The sequence below is a fragment of the Vigna unguiculata genome, chromosome 5 (genome assembly GCF_037176805.1).
Source record: "Vigna unguiculata cultivar grain cowpea cultivar isolate G323 ecotype 2 chromosome 5, ASM3717680v1, whole genome shotgun sequence".
Lineage (NCBI taxonomy): Eukaryota > Viridiplantae > Streptophyta > Magnoliopsida > Fabales > Fabaceae > Vigna > Vigna unguiculata.
In genome coordinates, this window is record NC_140796.1 from 29080043 (window position 1) to 29094562 (window position 14520).

At 33.7% G+C, this 14520-nt stretch overlaps 1 protein-coding gene and 1 long non-coding RNA gene across 24 annotated transcripts in view; one reads left to right on the forward strand and one right to left on the reverse strand.

Moving 5' to 3' along the window:
• LOC114184829 (A-kinase anchor-like protein) overlaps nt 1-9367 on the forward strand; it is a 45746-nt gene extending 36379 nt beyond the window's left edge. For 20 of the 23 annotated variants that reach the window (XM_085673735.1, XM_085673743.1, XM_085673744.1 and 17 more), the window contains 15 exons: nt 762-1249; nt 1366-1510; nt 2184-2686; nt 2815-2956; nt 3258-3736; nt 3827-4118; nt 4470-4924; nt 5046-5343; nt 6078-6253; nt 6405-6690; nt 6866-7035; nt 7119-7401; nt 7766-8044; nt 8293-8468; nt 8627-9367. In XM_085673735.1, coding sequence (XP_085529861.1) covers nt 762-1249; nt 1366-1510; nt 2184-2686; nt 2815-2956; nt 3258-3736; nt 3827-4118; nt 4470-4924; nt 5046-5343; nt 6078-6253; nt 6405-6690; nt 6866-7035; nt 7119-7401; nt 7766-8044; nt 8293-8468; nt 8627-9130 — 4676 coding nt within the window. In that variant the 3' untranslated portion in view covers nt 9131-9367. Of the gene's footprint in view, nt 1-761; nt 1250-1365; nt 1511-2183; nt 2687-2814; nt 2957-3257; nt 3737-3826; nt 4119-4469; nt 4925-5045; nt 5344-6077; nt 6254-6404; nt 6691-6865; nt 7036-7118; nt 7402-7765; nt 8045-8292; nt 8469-8626 lie in introns of those variants that run through there. The other 3 variants (XM_085673742.1, XM_085673736.1, XR_014995305.1) reach the window with 3 other exon arrangements.
• On the reverse strand, nt 5292-14237 carry LOC146886336 (uncharacterized). Its single transcript, XR_014995306.1, has 3 exons — nt 13976-14237; nt 7425-7458; nt 5292-5428 (listed from the first exon to the last, which is right to left on the reverse strand). It is a non-coding gene; the product is annotated as an uncharacterized LOC146886336 (long non-coding RNA).
• Nucleotides 14238-14520: the final 283 nt, after the last annotated feature.

Sequence of the window (14520 nt, forward strand, 5' to 3'; positions counted from 1 at the left end):
AAGAGAGTTGAAATGAGTGAGGCTAACAAATGATGTGCCTATGTGTACAACAGAAGCCATGGAACCAAATTTATGAAGATCCTCATATCATTTAAGAAATTCGTTGAAAATAACAGACTTTTGTGACCAGGCTTGTGACAGTGTTCAAACTTGTGACTCTCAGACCGGGTGATGGCAAGAAACAGTGGCTGGAAAAAGAAAACTAAAAATAATGCCGAAAATAACAAAGTTTTGAGAAAAAAAAAAAAAAAATTAGCATCGGCAAACAGTGGGTTTACCAGGGAGGCAAGGATTAACCCTAGCTCTACACAGAAAGAGACATAGGTTGAATCCCTAATGTTTATGAAGCACATATGGTTACATATTTATAAATAGGAAATTACAAAGAGATGGGTCTAAGACAGTTATATCTAACAACTTTAAAATAGAAATATAATAAATTGAATGGGAAATATCTAACAAATATATTCATAGAGAAAATAGAAACAAAAAACATAACTCTACATGCAAGAATATTATTTAATGGACAAAAAATAGGAAAAGTGTCTTTAGATGATAGAAGCTGTTTTAGTCAATCCTATATGTGGATGACAACATGTATATAGTAATTCTTTGGCCAAGTACGGGGACTTTTTAATGGCACTGTGACTATGGAATCTTTTGGGGGCACTTGGGACTATTTTAATTCTGTAAGAATTTATGCATGCATTTAAATGGTTAGATTCAAGTTAATGATTGCTTTCAATATCTCCTTTTTACAGAAACAGAGGTACCAGAGGATGAAGTTCCTCAACCAATAGCAGTGGCAGTAGAAGTTGAAACTGAAAGAGTTGCTGACATTAATCAAAAAGAGATACAGCCCAAAGAAGACATTACAGAGAAAAAATCTAACAAAGATGAACAATCATCACATTATGTTGCTAAGGACACTACAGAATTAAAAGCCAATAGCTATACTGATGAACATGACAAGGTTCAAACATCTCATGCTGAAGTAAACCAAGGGACTGAGGGTGATGAAAAATGTAGTCAAGAGGAAAACGCTAAAGGTATTGAAGAAATGAACAAAATGCAATTACATGAAGAAGAAGTCCAGATAAGATCATCCACTCCTCCCTTTGTTCAAGACGACACTGATCAAATCTCGCAGCAAGAATTACTACTAGTTGATGAATCAAAAGTTATTGACTATGTTGAGCAAAGCTGCAAACCAGAAATTGAACTTGACAGAAAGTCCACTATTGTTCAGGTTAGGCGTAACTAGCGTGAGTAAAAATTTTCAAACATAACATTTCCTTTGAACAAACTAAAACTCATTCAATTTTCTAACTTGTTATACAATTTTTATACTATAAATTCAAGCAGGAAATTGAAAAACCTGAGACCAAGGACAATGTCAGCATTCTAACAGAGAATTTAGGCACCAATGATGCAAGTGAAATCAAAGCAAAGGAAGAAATAGATGCTGAAAAATTAGCTGATGTGAACATGATACAGTCAGAAATTGAAGGTAACTTAGTTTTGAAATTTTAGAATCGATTTTGACTCGAAAATAAGAACAAGAAGACAAACTCCAATAATATATTCGTGCAAAGAAAATAAAAATAAACACAATGTTACATAAACAAAATATTATTTAATGTACATAAATATTTAAAAACAAGTGTCCTTAGATGTAGCAATTTTTCTCATTACTATTTCGGATGCTAACACATATATAGTAATTCTTTGGCCAAATATGGGAGCTTTTCATGGCACTGGGACTGTATTAGTTGTCTACAGAACATCAACATGACTTGCATATTCTTAGAATGTGAATTCTGCTAAACTCAAGCCCACAAAATCTACAATTAAGATGAATTTGCACCTATTTACATAGTATAAATGATGTTATGCTAAGGACTAGACATCTTGAGCTTAGAGTTAGATATTTGTGGGTGGGCGATAGCATGTGGTACAATAGGTTCAACAACTCTTGCTAGAATAGGTTTTGATACTATATTAGGAATTGAATTTTAAGCCTAACTAAACCTTACAGTACTAGTCAATAAAGTAAGGTTTGCACCCTTTTTATGCTATAATTTGATCATGTAACTAGTCAATGTAGGATCTCCAATACATAGTAACATATGCAACCTTTACGTAAATCATTGCTTTCAATAACTCAGTTTCATAACTTTCAGGTGTGCCAAAAGATGAAACTCCAAAACCAATAGCCAATGCAGTATTGCTTAGAACTGAAGCAGTTGAGAAGAGCAGTCAACAAGACAAACAGCTAGTAGCAGAGGTTGCAGACAAATCTATCAAAGAGGTGCAAAACCAAGAATTTATTATTGAGGGAAATGTAGAAATAAACATCAATAGTGAGGCTGAGGAAAAGGACAAAAATTCAACATTTAATGCTGAAAAGAAAGAAGGGACATCTCATGCCAATGGAAAAGAAGGGATTGAGGATATATTCAACCAAAAGGAAAAGGAAAAAGAAATTGAAGAAGCAACAAAAACACACTCAGTGGAGGAGGAAGAAATCCAGAGAAGATCACCCCCTCCTGCCTTTGTCCAAGGTGATACTGATCAAATTCAGCACCAAGAAACATTGCATATTAATGAATCAGAAGTGATTGATAATGCCAAGCTGAGCCACATCCCAGAAATTGAACTTCATGAAAAGGCCATTGTTGTTCAGGTTAGGCATTAGTGAAGTAAACAAATAAAAATTTACATATATATTTGCTTGTTGTGAACAAACAAAAATCATTTACTATTCCAACCTGCTATGCAAATTTTAATCTCATACTTGTATATATTCACCAGAAAAGTGAAAAACTAGAAACCAAGGACAATTTTGACAGAGTAAGAGAGAATTTAAACAAGGCTGAAAGTGAAAACAGAGCAGAGGAGGGAATAGATGTCAAACAATTGACTGATTTGGAGATGCCAAAGTCAGAAACCGAAGGTAAACATCTTCAGAAATTTTGTAGATGTCAAAGTGTATATTTAAGCAAGGAAAATAAAAATAAACACATGATTTTACCTGAAACAAAAATTATTTAATCCGCATAAGAATAAAAAAAATTAGCATCATGAGATAACACAGACAATTTTACTCAACCATATGTGGATGATAAATAAGCATATTAATTTTTTAGGCCAATATAGGAGTCTTTTTTGGCCCTGGGACAAAATTACTGTATTAAAATAGTAATATATGCAGCCATTGTGTAAATGAATCCTTTGAATGTCTATTTTTGTTATAGCAGGTGTGCCTGAAGATGAATCTCTCCAACAAATGTCTGACACAGTATCTGTTGAAAAGGAAGCAGTTAGTGTGAGTCAAGAAAAGAGACAGCCACAAGAAGAATTTATTAAGAAAGTTGACGAAGAGGTTGAGACACCACAGTATTTTATTGAGGATAGGGAAAAATTAGAAACCGCAAATGACACAGAGGAACAAGAAGAGGTTCCAACATCTCAGCCTAAAGAGAAATCAGGAAACAAGGATGATAACAAATTTGAAGAAGAACAAGAAGAAAAAGGGATTGAAGAATCAACAAAAACACAATTACAAGATGAAGACATCAGGACAACATTGCCCATCCAAACCTCGGTCCAAGGTGATTTTGATCAAATTTTGCAGAAACAAACAGTGCATGATAATGAATCAAAAGGGATTGGTAATGCCGAGAGGAGTTGTACGCAAGAAATTGAACTCAATGGAAAATCCACTATTGTTGAGGTTAGGCAGTAGTGAAGTAACAGCTCAAACTTTACGTATTTATCAGCTTGGTTTGACAAATCTATTCTTATATCCTCTGCATTGAACCAGGAACCTGAAACCAAAGACAATGTCAACATAGTAAAACAAGAACATGCAGATAACCAATCTGAAAAATCAAGCATTCAAGGAGTCACTACTACATATAATATAACAGAAGAAGGACTCGTCAAGTCGGAAAGCAACAGAGAAATAAGTGAAGTGCACATTGATGAACAGGATGCAGTAAAATCATGCTCAAGAGAGAATTTACACAACAAAAATGCATGTGAAATCAGAGTAGAGAAAGCATCAGAGGCAAAACAATCAACTTATGTGGAAATACAAGAGTCAGAAACCCAAGGTAATTATTACGTTGAAAATTTTTTGAATCGAAAGACGCTCAAAAACCTAAACAGAATAAAATCAATGCATATATTCATGTCAAGAAAAGAAAATAAACCCAAGACTTTAGATGAAATAAAAATTCTGTAACCAACATAAAAATTAAATAATTAGTGTCTTTGATGACAAAAAATTTATTCACTTACTATAAGAGGATGAAAACATATAATTTTGTGGCTTACTAAAGCAACTTGTTGTGACATTGGGACAATTTTAATTTCCAAGAAAAACAAATAGATGTAGTTAATTAGTGAGATACTCAATTGTGCGTAAATGATTGCATTAAATATGTCATTCTTTGTAACAATAGATGAGCCTGAAGATAAAGCCTTGAAAAGAAAGCTCAATTCATCATCAAATGGAAATGAAGCACTTGATGAGAGTAGTTTAGAAGAATTTACAGAGAACTTTAACAACGATGCGCAGACTCCACAGCGCAATACAAAGGTGAATGCAGAAACAAACATTACGACTTATCCTGACAAACAGCAAGAGTTTCCAGCATGTCATGCCAATGAGAAACAAGGGATTCAGGATAAAGGAAAATTCGAAGAAGAAGAAGCAGAGGAAATTGAAGAATCAATAGAAAAACAGTTACCAGAGGAAGAAATCCAACACACATTGCCCACTCCAACATCTGTCCAAGATAATATTGATCAAATGTCTCAGCTACAAACATTGCATGATGATGAAATAGAAGTGATTGATAATGCCAAGAGCTGTATGCCAGAAATTGAGCTTGATAGAAAGTCTATAGTTGTTAAGGTTAGACAGTATTGAAGTAAAGTAAAAAATTACATACATATTAGCTTGCTATAAACAAAAAAATATAATTTATTTTCTTAACATGTTATACAAGTATACTCATATTGTAAATATTGTATAGGAATCTAAACAACAGGAAACCAAGGCAAATGTTGACTTAGTGAAAGAAGAACAGGCAGACAATCAATCAGAAGAATCAAGTGTGCAAAGTTTCATTACAAATTATATAATAGTTGAAAGACATACGACATCAGAAAGCAATAAAGAATTAAGTGATGATGTTAACCCTGATGGACAGAAGAAAGTAGAATCACACTTGGTGGAGTTTTTAGAGATTAAGGATGCCAGTGAAATCAGAGCAAAAGGAATACACTCCAAACAACTGACCGATGTGGAGATACAAAAATCAGAAACTGAAGGTGATTGTATTCTGAAATTTTAGCATCGAAAATATGACCTGATAACGAAAAAACAAGAAACAAACACAATGCATACATCCATTTCCTGCAAAGAAAAACAACACAACTTTAGATGAAAGAAATTTTCTCCAATTCACATTAAAAAATTATGGTGTCTTTAGATGACAAACACTTTTTTTCACTTCTGTATGTGAGTTTAAATACTAATTTTGCCATGCTATAAAGAAGATTCTTATAGTTGTTTTATAGGAAGATACGCAATCTTAATGGAAATTGAAGCATAAAGTGCTTATTACCCTTCCAAGTAGCTTAGCTATTGTGTTTTGTTGAGTTCAATGTATACCATGAAATTGTAATGTTATAGTTGTTCTCTTCAGAATAATTTCTTTTATTTATTACCTTTATAATCATTACTGTTATAAATAGATGCATATGTTGAGTGGTAAATCTTGTAAACAGGGGATTATTAGGATAAAAATATCCTAATATCTCTAGTAACTAAGAAAAATATTCCCGGAATCTATACATTCACTCCATATGACTTTCTTCCCCTTTATAAGAAAATGTGATTGCTATAAATAGAGGAGTTGAGAATGCAATTATCATTATTGTAATCAATAAAAATATTTATTTTCTCCCTTTAGTTGTAAACTCACCCAAACATATTCAGAAAACAATATTTTTTTTCTCTTCTCACAATGATTTACTTCAATATCTCATATCTACAACAATAGGAATGGCTGAAGATAGAGGAATGCAAACAATGTCCAGCACAACATCAGTCAAAAATGATGCATTTAATGAATGTTGTCAAGAAGAGATTCAACCACGAGAAGAATATGCTGAGACGCATATCAAAGAAGTGAATATGCCACACTATGAATTTTATATGCAAAAACATATTCCTGAGGTGTGAGCAAACTACAACAAACAAAAGTAGAAAATAAAACCTTTCATTTTCACACTTGTACAACTATTTGACCATTCACACACAAAGGACATTATTTCTTGTCATTGAAATAAAACATCTTCAACCTCTGACACAGTATTTGCTGAAACAGGCATATGGGGTACAGGAAGATACATGTCAGATCAGGGTGGAAAATGAACAGAAATTTAAATCCCAGCTGGCATCACTAATCAAGGAGACCACATTCATAGATAATCTGTACTCAGATGGAGAGATAGAAAAAACAAACCCCAGTAATGATGTAGAGAAAGACGTGAATCCACAGTCACACAACAAGGAGAAATTAGAGATCCACGATGATAGTAAATTCAATGAAGAGGAAGCAAACGGAATTGAAGAAATGACAAAAATAAAATTACTAAACTCAGCAACGGACAGTATGTGCTCAAAACTCACAAATTTCATTACTTTTAGTCAGATTCATTTTGCCTTAGGACCCTAAACCCTAAACAACAAAGAGTTGAAATTTTATGTTTTCCAAACTCCATGCTTATCAGAATCAATAAAAGATAATATTTTAGCAGTTGAAAAATCTCAGATAAACAATGACAGGTCCACCAGAAGAAGTCCAGCCAAAATTGCCTGATCCTGCAACTGTCCAAGGTGACACTGGTCAAATCTTACAGCAACAAACACTTGCCGCAGATGCATCAGACACAATTGATAACAACATGAGAAAAATTCCAGAAAATGAACTTGACAGAATGTCCACTAGTGTCGAGGTTGACAGCATGTGCATTTGCTGAGAAAAAAGAAATCATTTATTTCCTTATTATTGAAACTTATATTGTATTTATTGAAATAGGAACCTGAAACCAAGGCAAACATCAACATAGAAGAAGAAGAAGAAGAAGAGCAATCAGACAAACAATCACACGAACCTAGCATGCAAAGTCTGATTACAGATTACATAACAGTGGAAGGCCATTTAGCATCAGAAAACAGTTCAAATATGAATGAACAGAAGACAGTAAACTTGCAGTTGGTAGAGAATTTAGGGATCAAGTATGCAAGTAAACCGACCACAGAGGAAGTAACAGATGCCAAACAACCAACTGGCGTGGAGGTAGAAAAAACAAAAAATGAAGGTAATTATGTTCTGAAAGTTTACCATAGAAGTTGCCTTGATAACAAAAAACAAGAACCTGAAAAGAAAAACAATACATGACTTCAGATGAAGGAAATAATCTTTAATCCACATACAAAAATAGTTTCCTTAGATGGAAAAAAATATTATTCACATTTGTGTGTAGATGGTAAAATATAAGTAGTAGTTTTGTGTCCCCATGAAGAGTTTGCTGTAGTACTAGGACTTTTTAATTTTGAAGAGAACATGAACATTTTGTATTAAGATAGAAACATATGTAGCCTTGCGTAAATGACTTCTCTTAATATCTCATTTGTGCTTGAATAGTGTGTTTGATTTTAAAGCAAAAACATTAACCAATGCAGAAATGATCGAAAATGAAACACTTGATGAGAGTAATCAAGAAGAGATGCAAGCAGAAGAAGATTTTTCAGGGACACATACCAAAGGCAAGCAGACACCACAATCCAGCATGGAGAATGTAAATTCAGAAGGAATGGAAATAACTGAAAGTAGTACAAAGTCAAGTTATGCCGAGGAAGAACAAGAACAGGTTATAAACCCATACACTATAGAAAATTCAGAAATCAAGGATGGTACAAAAATCAAGCTAGAAGAAGCATCTGATATAAAAGAAGCCACAGGTATTGAATTACATAAGCTTAAAACAGAGAGTAGTTATGTTTTGATAACTTTCTTTTTACTTTTACCCAATGCGATGTCATCCAAAAACCAAATACCAAAGTTAAGTTTCTTGAAAAAAAAAAATCCTACATGACATTTTGAATCATTTAAAAGTTTTGAAGAAAACGTATAAATGTACTAAAAATGAACTATATTAGCCAATCTCAGGTAGTAGATTGCGTTTAACATCTTACTTGTATAATGACAGATGAACCTGTGACTAAAGCCATCTCAGTTTTATCTACGATACCATCTGTAAGAATTTGGATAGTTGATGAAAGCATTCAAGAAAAAATACAAAAGGATGTTCAAACCTCAGTGATCAATACCAAAGAGGAGCAGAGACCAGAAAATGATTTTGTAAGGAACATGGAAGTTCAAGAGGTTTGACTTCACTTAACAAATTAAACTAGATATTGATATATACCACATTGCATGTCAGACTTGCACATCTTAATTTAATGTTTATCTAGAAAACCAAGTATTCATCTTCCCAACGTACAAATATCTTTGAGTTCTGATGCAATTTTATGTTAAATTAGGCATGTGATTTAAAAAAGGGGCCAGGCAACACCTCTGTGGAAAATGACGAGAAGGTCGAAGTCCAATCTGAAGCAAATAACCAGAAGACCATTAAAAAGAATCCAAATTTAGAAGAACTGGAGACTGCAGAAATAAGTCCAAGTAGTGATACTAAAGAACTTGGAAAGGAACATGAAGTTGCAAAACTTGGAGGTGTCTCTGAATCTGTATCCATAGATATCACAAAACAAATAGACACGGGGAAACTGGAAACTCAAGAGGCCGAAACTGGTTTATCGGACAACACAAAAGAAGATAAAGCAGGAGAAGAATTCGAAAAAATAAGCCCATCATCTAGTGTTGGTGTCATATCCAAAGACTCTCAAGACACTAGCACCAAAGTTTTGCACAAAAAATCTCACGGCATTCTGTCAGGTGTAGGATCAAAGGTGAAGCACTCAATTTCCAAAGTGAAGAAAGTCATTACGGGCAAGTCTTCACGCCCCAAGACACCGCCATCGTAAAAATAAAAAATAAAAATAAGGGCTCATTACACAACTACATGCTGTTGTTGAAAATAGAATATACACATGTTTGGGAATTTTAGAGGGTTTATTTCTTATGTTTGAATAATTGGATTGATTTGTTTCATTGATGTATTGTTTGGTTTGTCATTGGTTTTGAAATTTGATCTTACGGAGGATCTGCTATCCTTCCAAATCGGTGTAATGTATTATATGGATTTAGCATTTATTTCAAAACATGGGCACAAATAGTTGGTAATTGAGAACAGAAGGAAAGGGTAAAGTAGGTTGTGGAAACAACATTTTGAAGAGAAGAAAAATGAGAAAGCACTACCAAAGGGACACCTGATAAGAATCATTAGACACTACCAAAACATCGAAAGAACAGAGCAAACTGACGAAATTGCAGTTCTTAACTTTGTTTTCACCAGAACCAAATGGAAAAGTGAGAAAATTTTGCCATAGAAGGAATAAAGAACATACCTGACTCAAACACCGCCACCTGTACCTTTCAACGAATCAATGGTGGGTCAACAGGAAATAATAGAGAGCTGTGTTGGTGCGCGTGTTTTTCGTGGTTAATATACTATTTAAATAGAATTATACATTCCTACTTACAGTTTAAATATAGTTATTTAATAGCGAATAATAAGTTTTGAATTTTATAAAATTTTATAATTAATTATGATATTAAATTAATTTTAATGTTAATTATTATTAATGTAGTGTTATTTTTATATAAAAGATAAAAGTATTCATAAATATTATACAATTATAATTTATAATTTTTTAATGTATATAAAAAATAATAAAATAATTTTAACATAATAATACCATTAAAATAATTAAATAATAAAATTTAATGTCATCAAATTTGATGTCCTATTTAATAATTAAACTTAATTAAATTAAAACATCACACAATATAATATAATGAGCGAAGCTTTAGAGTATTAACGTCACTCCATATAGTTATCCAAAAATACTCAGAGGAAACCAAGGCACACCAAGATGCCAATACAAAACAAGGTACAAAGATCGACAGTAAACGATTAATACTCAAAAACAGAATGATACATGGGTCACGACCCTAAAAGAAAGCTGGAATCCAACCCAGAGAGACTAAGCAGCGGAATCACTATTGTCCTGTTGACCACGAGTAGTTCTCGCATATGCTCCCATCAATAAATTGATGATCATCGCAAAGAGAGAATACCACACACATAACAATCAAACAAACAAAGAGTAAGATAAAGCAGAAAATGGTTTATCATAAAGGTACATACAATTTCACAGTCCAAGATGCATACGTCAACCAATCATGTTATGACTTGCAAACAATACACTAAGACTCAAGATGTGACTCATTTGGATACATATAATTAGTCGGATTCCTTGCACTTATGGTGGCCTTTCCTACTATATCGAGCTAATTGTTAAAGTGTTTCTTTCCCCCACACACAAGGTTAGTCCTTAAAGTGTTTCAGGCATCCTGCTACTCTCACCACTCAAGTCAGTACGCTCTACGTGAGCTCTACGTGAGACTAACTGACTCTTTAGAGTGTCAGGATGCAATCCTTACCTTGAATCCTTACTAAATTATATAAATGGGGCACCACCATGAACTCCAACTAACAGGGATCATAGAATTACGTCCCGACCAACTGAGGCACCACCATGAGGTCTCACCTAGAGGCTCATGGAATTTCGCCCTAACCAATGAGGCACCACCACGAAACTATCGTGGAATTATGCCCTAACCACACCAATAACATGTTCCATTCATCAAAATTACATTCGTGCTCATACCAATTCCATTTCACTTTTGTAATCAACCATACCACACATGCCACATGCCAATATTATGTCAACTTATCAATTCCAATCCATAACACTAGAAATTTCATACATATTCACATGCCTCATACTTTAAATAGAGTAAACCATCCAATCTTACAATTTGTAACAATTAGGGGTGAAAACAGTGTGGCCTGCAGCGATTCTCGCTCAAGTCAGGAGCCCTCGCTCAGGCGAGAGGAGTGCCCTCGCTCAAGCTGTAGGCTCTCGCTTAGGCAAGACCGCGACAGAGGCCTTGGAAGATTTTGCGAGCGCTCTCTTAGGCGAGGCCATCTCGCCTAAGCGAGATGGTCTTTTGCTCAAAATTGAATTTACTCGCCTAAGCGAGTACTCACGCAGAACTCCTAGGCGAGTTTTTGCTACTCTCGCTTAGGCGAGATGAGCTCGCTTGGGCGAAAATAGCAGTTCGCCTCTCCTGTTTCACGTAACAGTAGCAACACACATACTTCAAACAATATTCAATTCATATTCATTAAACCCAAGCATCATCCAGGCACATTAATCACAAAACAGAGGTAAAACAACCAACACACAACCAAAATATGAAAACCCTAACTTCCCTTACCTAGAAAGAGCTAGCAGAAAACTTTGATACGCAAACATTGAGCACAACAGTTCTAAGGACAGGTCAAAAAGATGAAAACAAATGGTGAAACAGAATAGGAGCATGGTTACCACGAAACCCTAATTGGGATTACAAAAATGTGACTGGAGAAGAACTAATATGAGCAAAGAGCAATTTACGTGACTTAGAGAACGAGACCGAGCTAGCTTGAAGATGGCGGAGATCCAAACCCTAGCAGAGGTTTTGTGGAGAGGAAAGAGGGGTGTGAGAGTACTGATTTTTGACAAGTGAGCTGAAATGAGAGGGGTTAGGTTGCTTTAGGGCCTTGGCACCCTATGGGCCAACCTTTTGGCCCAACTAATTAGGGCAACCTTTAAACCTTGGGGCAGAAGTAATAAGTGGGCCTTACATTCTTCTACTATTAATAATGATGACGGAAACTTCATGGTGACTTGACAAAATCTACGAAAAAGACTTCATATCCCTCAGATTTACGCAACGGAAGATTCAAGAGAAGGTGTAATCCTTGATTAGCAGCGAAAATACACGAAACACTCTCACATTCTAGTTGGAAACTCTCGGTTTCAAAAACCTAGGAGGTAAAACCCTCAACTAGAAGGTGAGATATCAGAAAGGGAAAATTCTTTACTCTATTCATTAAAGTTGTTGTTTACAAAGATTCGCCCGCCTTTTATAGAGGAAGAAAGGCAGTTGGAAATTTAAACCTTAACGGAAGTATAAACTTAATCGTGAGAAGTGTGGTAAGGTTGAAACCCTAGCTAGTTAGTTGTGGTTGAGCACTCTCACCTTTGTCCTAAGATGGACGGTCCTCCTTAATTAAGTGAGCAAAATTAATGTAATTTTAAAATATTTGTTTTTTCCAAAAATCAAACAAAATATGCAAACATAAATAAAGAAAATATTTTTAAATTTTTATATTTAGGCTCGACAAGGTGTTTGACCTTGCTACTACATAGGGATGTCAAAAAAATTCATACTCGCGGATAAAACCCGCAACGGGTAAAAAAGGGATACTCGCAGGTAACGACTATGGATATTTTTAATACCCGCATGTTAACGGGGAGAGTATAGGTATCATATTATTAGTACCCGTACCCGTAATACTCTAATCTAAATTAAAATAAAAAATAAAAAAAATATGATTAAAACATTAACACATTGATTTTGAATGGGTTATTTTTTATCAATTGGTTTTAAAAAAAATCTTCATTTCTTTGTAAATTATACTTCAACACTATTTAAATGGGTTATTTTCACAAAATTTATGAATGTTATACATTGTATTTTTTATTTAAATTTATGATTAAAATATGTTGTTAAATATTAATTTTTCTTTTGTAAATACCTGCAGGTACCCGTGAATATCCGTGAATTTTAACAAAATATGTGAATACCCGCATAATAGATACCCACACAGATATGGGTACGAATACGAGACGAATATTTATCAAAATAATATAATTCTCTTTATAAAAACAAACTATTTAAAATGAAACCTTGATTTAATTAATATATTTTAGAATTTCAAATTGTCATATTTTATTTATCAAGTGAATTCAAGACTCATCATGATAAAAATGTACCATCAAGCCCGGAACTAGATATGATGATTGAAACTTTTTAAATTTTGTAAAAATGAAAATTTTAATTATCAAATAATTCCCAGACTTAACATGATATAATTAACAATTTTCAATATTGTTATAAAAAAATTAATTTAATTTGTAACAAAATCGCCCTTTTTCTTTCATTTAAAATTTGTAGTATTTATTTTATTTTAATTATGACTATTATTTAATTATTAGTTTTCTTTTATTTTTATTTTTAAAACGCTAAAAAACCTAACATTAAACACACTCAGAACCTAAAAACTAAAACGCTTAACCTTAGCACACCCAACATCATTTCTTCTGTCAAAACCCATACCCTACGCTGCCACCATTGTAAATTATGCCGGCGACGATCAACATCGATTATTATTCGTTGTTTATTGTGATTCTACTCACACCACTTCCACCTCTTACCACTCTCGATCCTCGGCAAATTTCCAAAAATTCATTACCTTGGCAAAAAGTCATTAGCACTTTTAACATTGATGAATATACTCCCCAGCAACCCAAATTCATTACCATGGACACATGGTTACCTTCCGAATTTCCAAAAGCGCAATGAACCTCTAACTATCAACTATCAATAACATACTCTCTTTGTAATGCGTTTTACTTCTTCAGCAATTTATGATTCTTGAGCAAAAAAAAATTAATTGACGTAATATGAGGAAAATGCTAAACAACATATAAACACGAACAGTTGCATACACGAAACAAGCAAGAATACGAAGGACAATGCACAAAAGTGTGAGAAAATTCAATATGAATCTAACAAGGATGAGTAAACGAAACCTCCGTTGACGTGATGTCCGACCACTCCTTCTCTTCTCTCTACCTTTCTTCGGTCTCTCGATTCTTTGTCTCCTTTCCTTTAGAAAAATCCACCAGAAGCTAATTGCAACGACACGCTCCCTTCTGTTAGGTCAGTTATTACATTTATTACATTATTAGGTGCATGAATCTCGGTTGGGGGAACACTTCAGAAGAGTCTAAGTGAAGGGCACACGTGAGTGAAGAGAGTGCGTTGATGAGTGTACGAAGAGATTTTAGTGAGAAGATTGAGATGCACGTGAGTGAGTGAGAAAGAAAAGGTAGTATATAAGATTACGGGGTTCAAAAATAATATAAATTTAAAAAATGAGGTTTTTTATTTAATTTTTTTATATGAAATTATTTATTAAATTGTCATAATTAATTTCATTTAATATTTTTTGTAATAGATAATAGAACTAATTGGTTTAATCTTTTGTGAGATATTGTTGATTTTAAATAAATTTTTATTATTTTTAGATTTGAGAAACCCCTTACTGCTGAAATAACTGATACTAAGATTATTA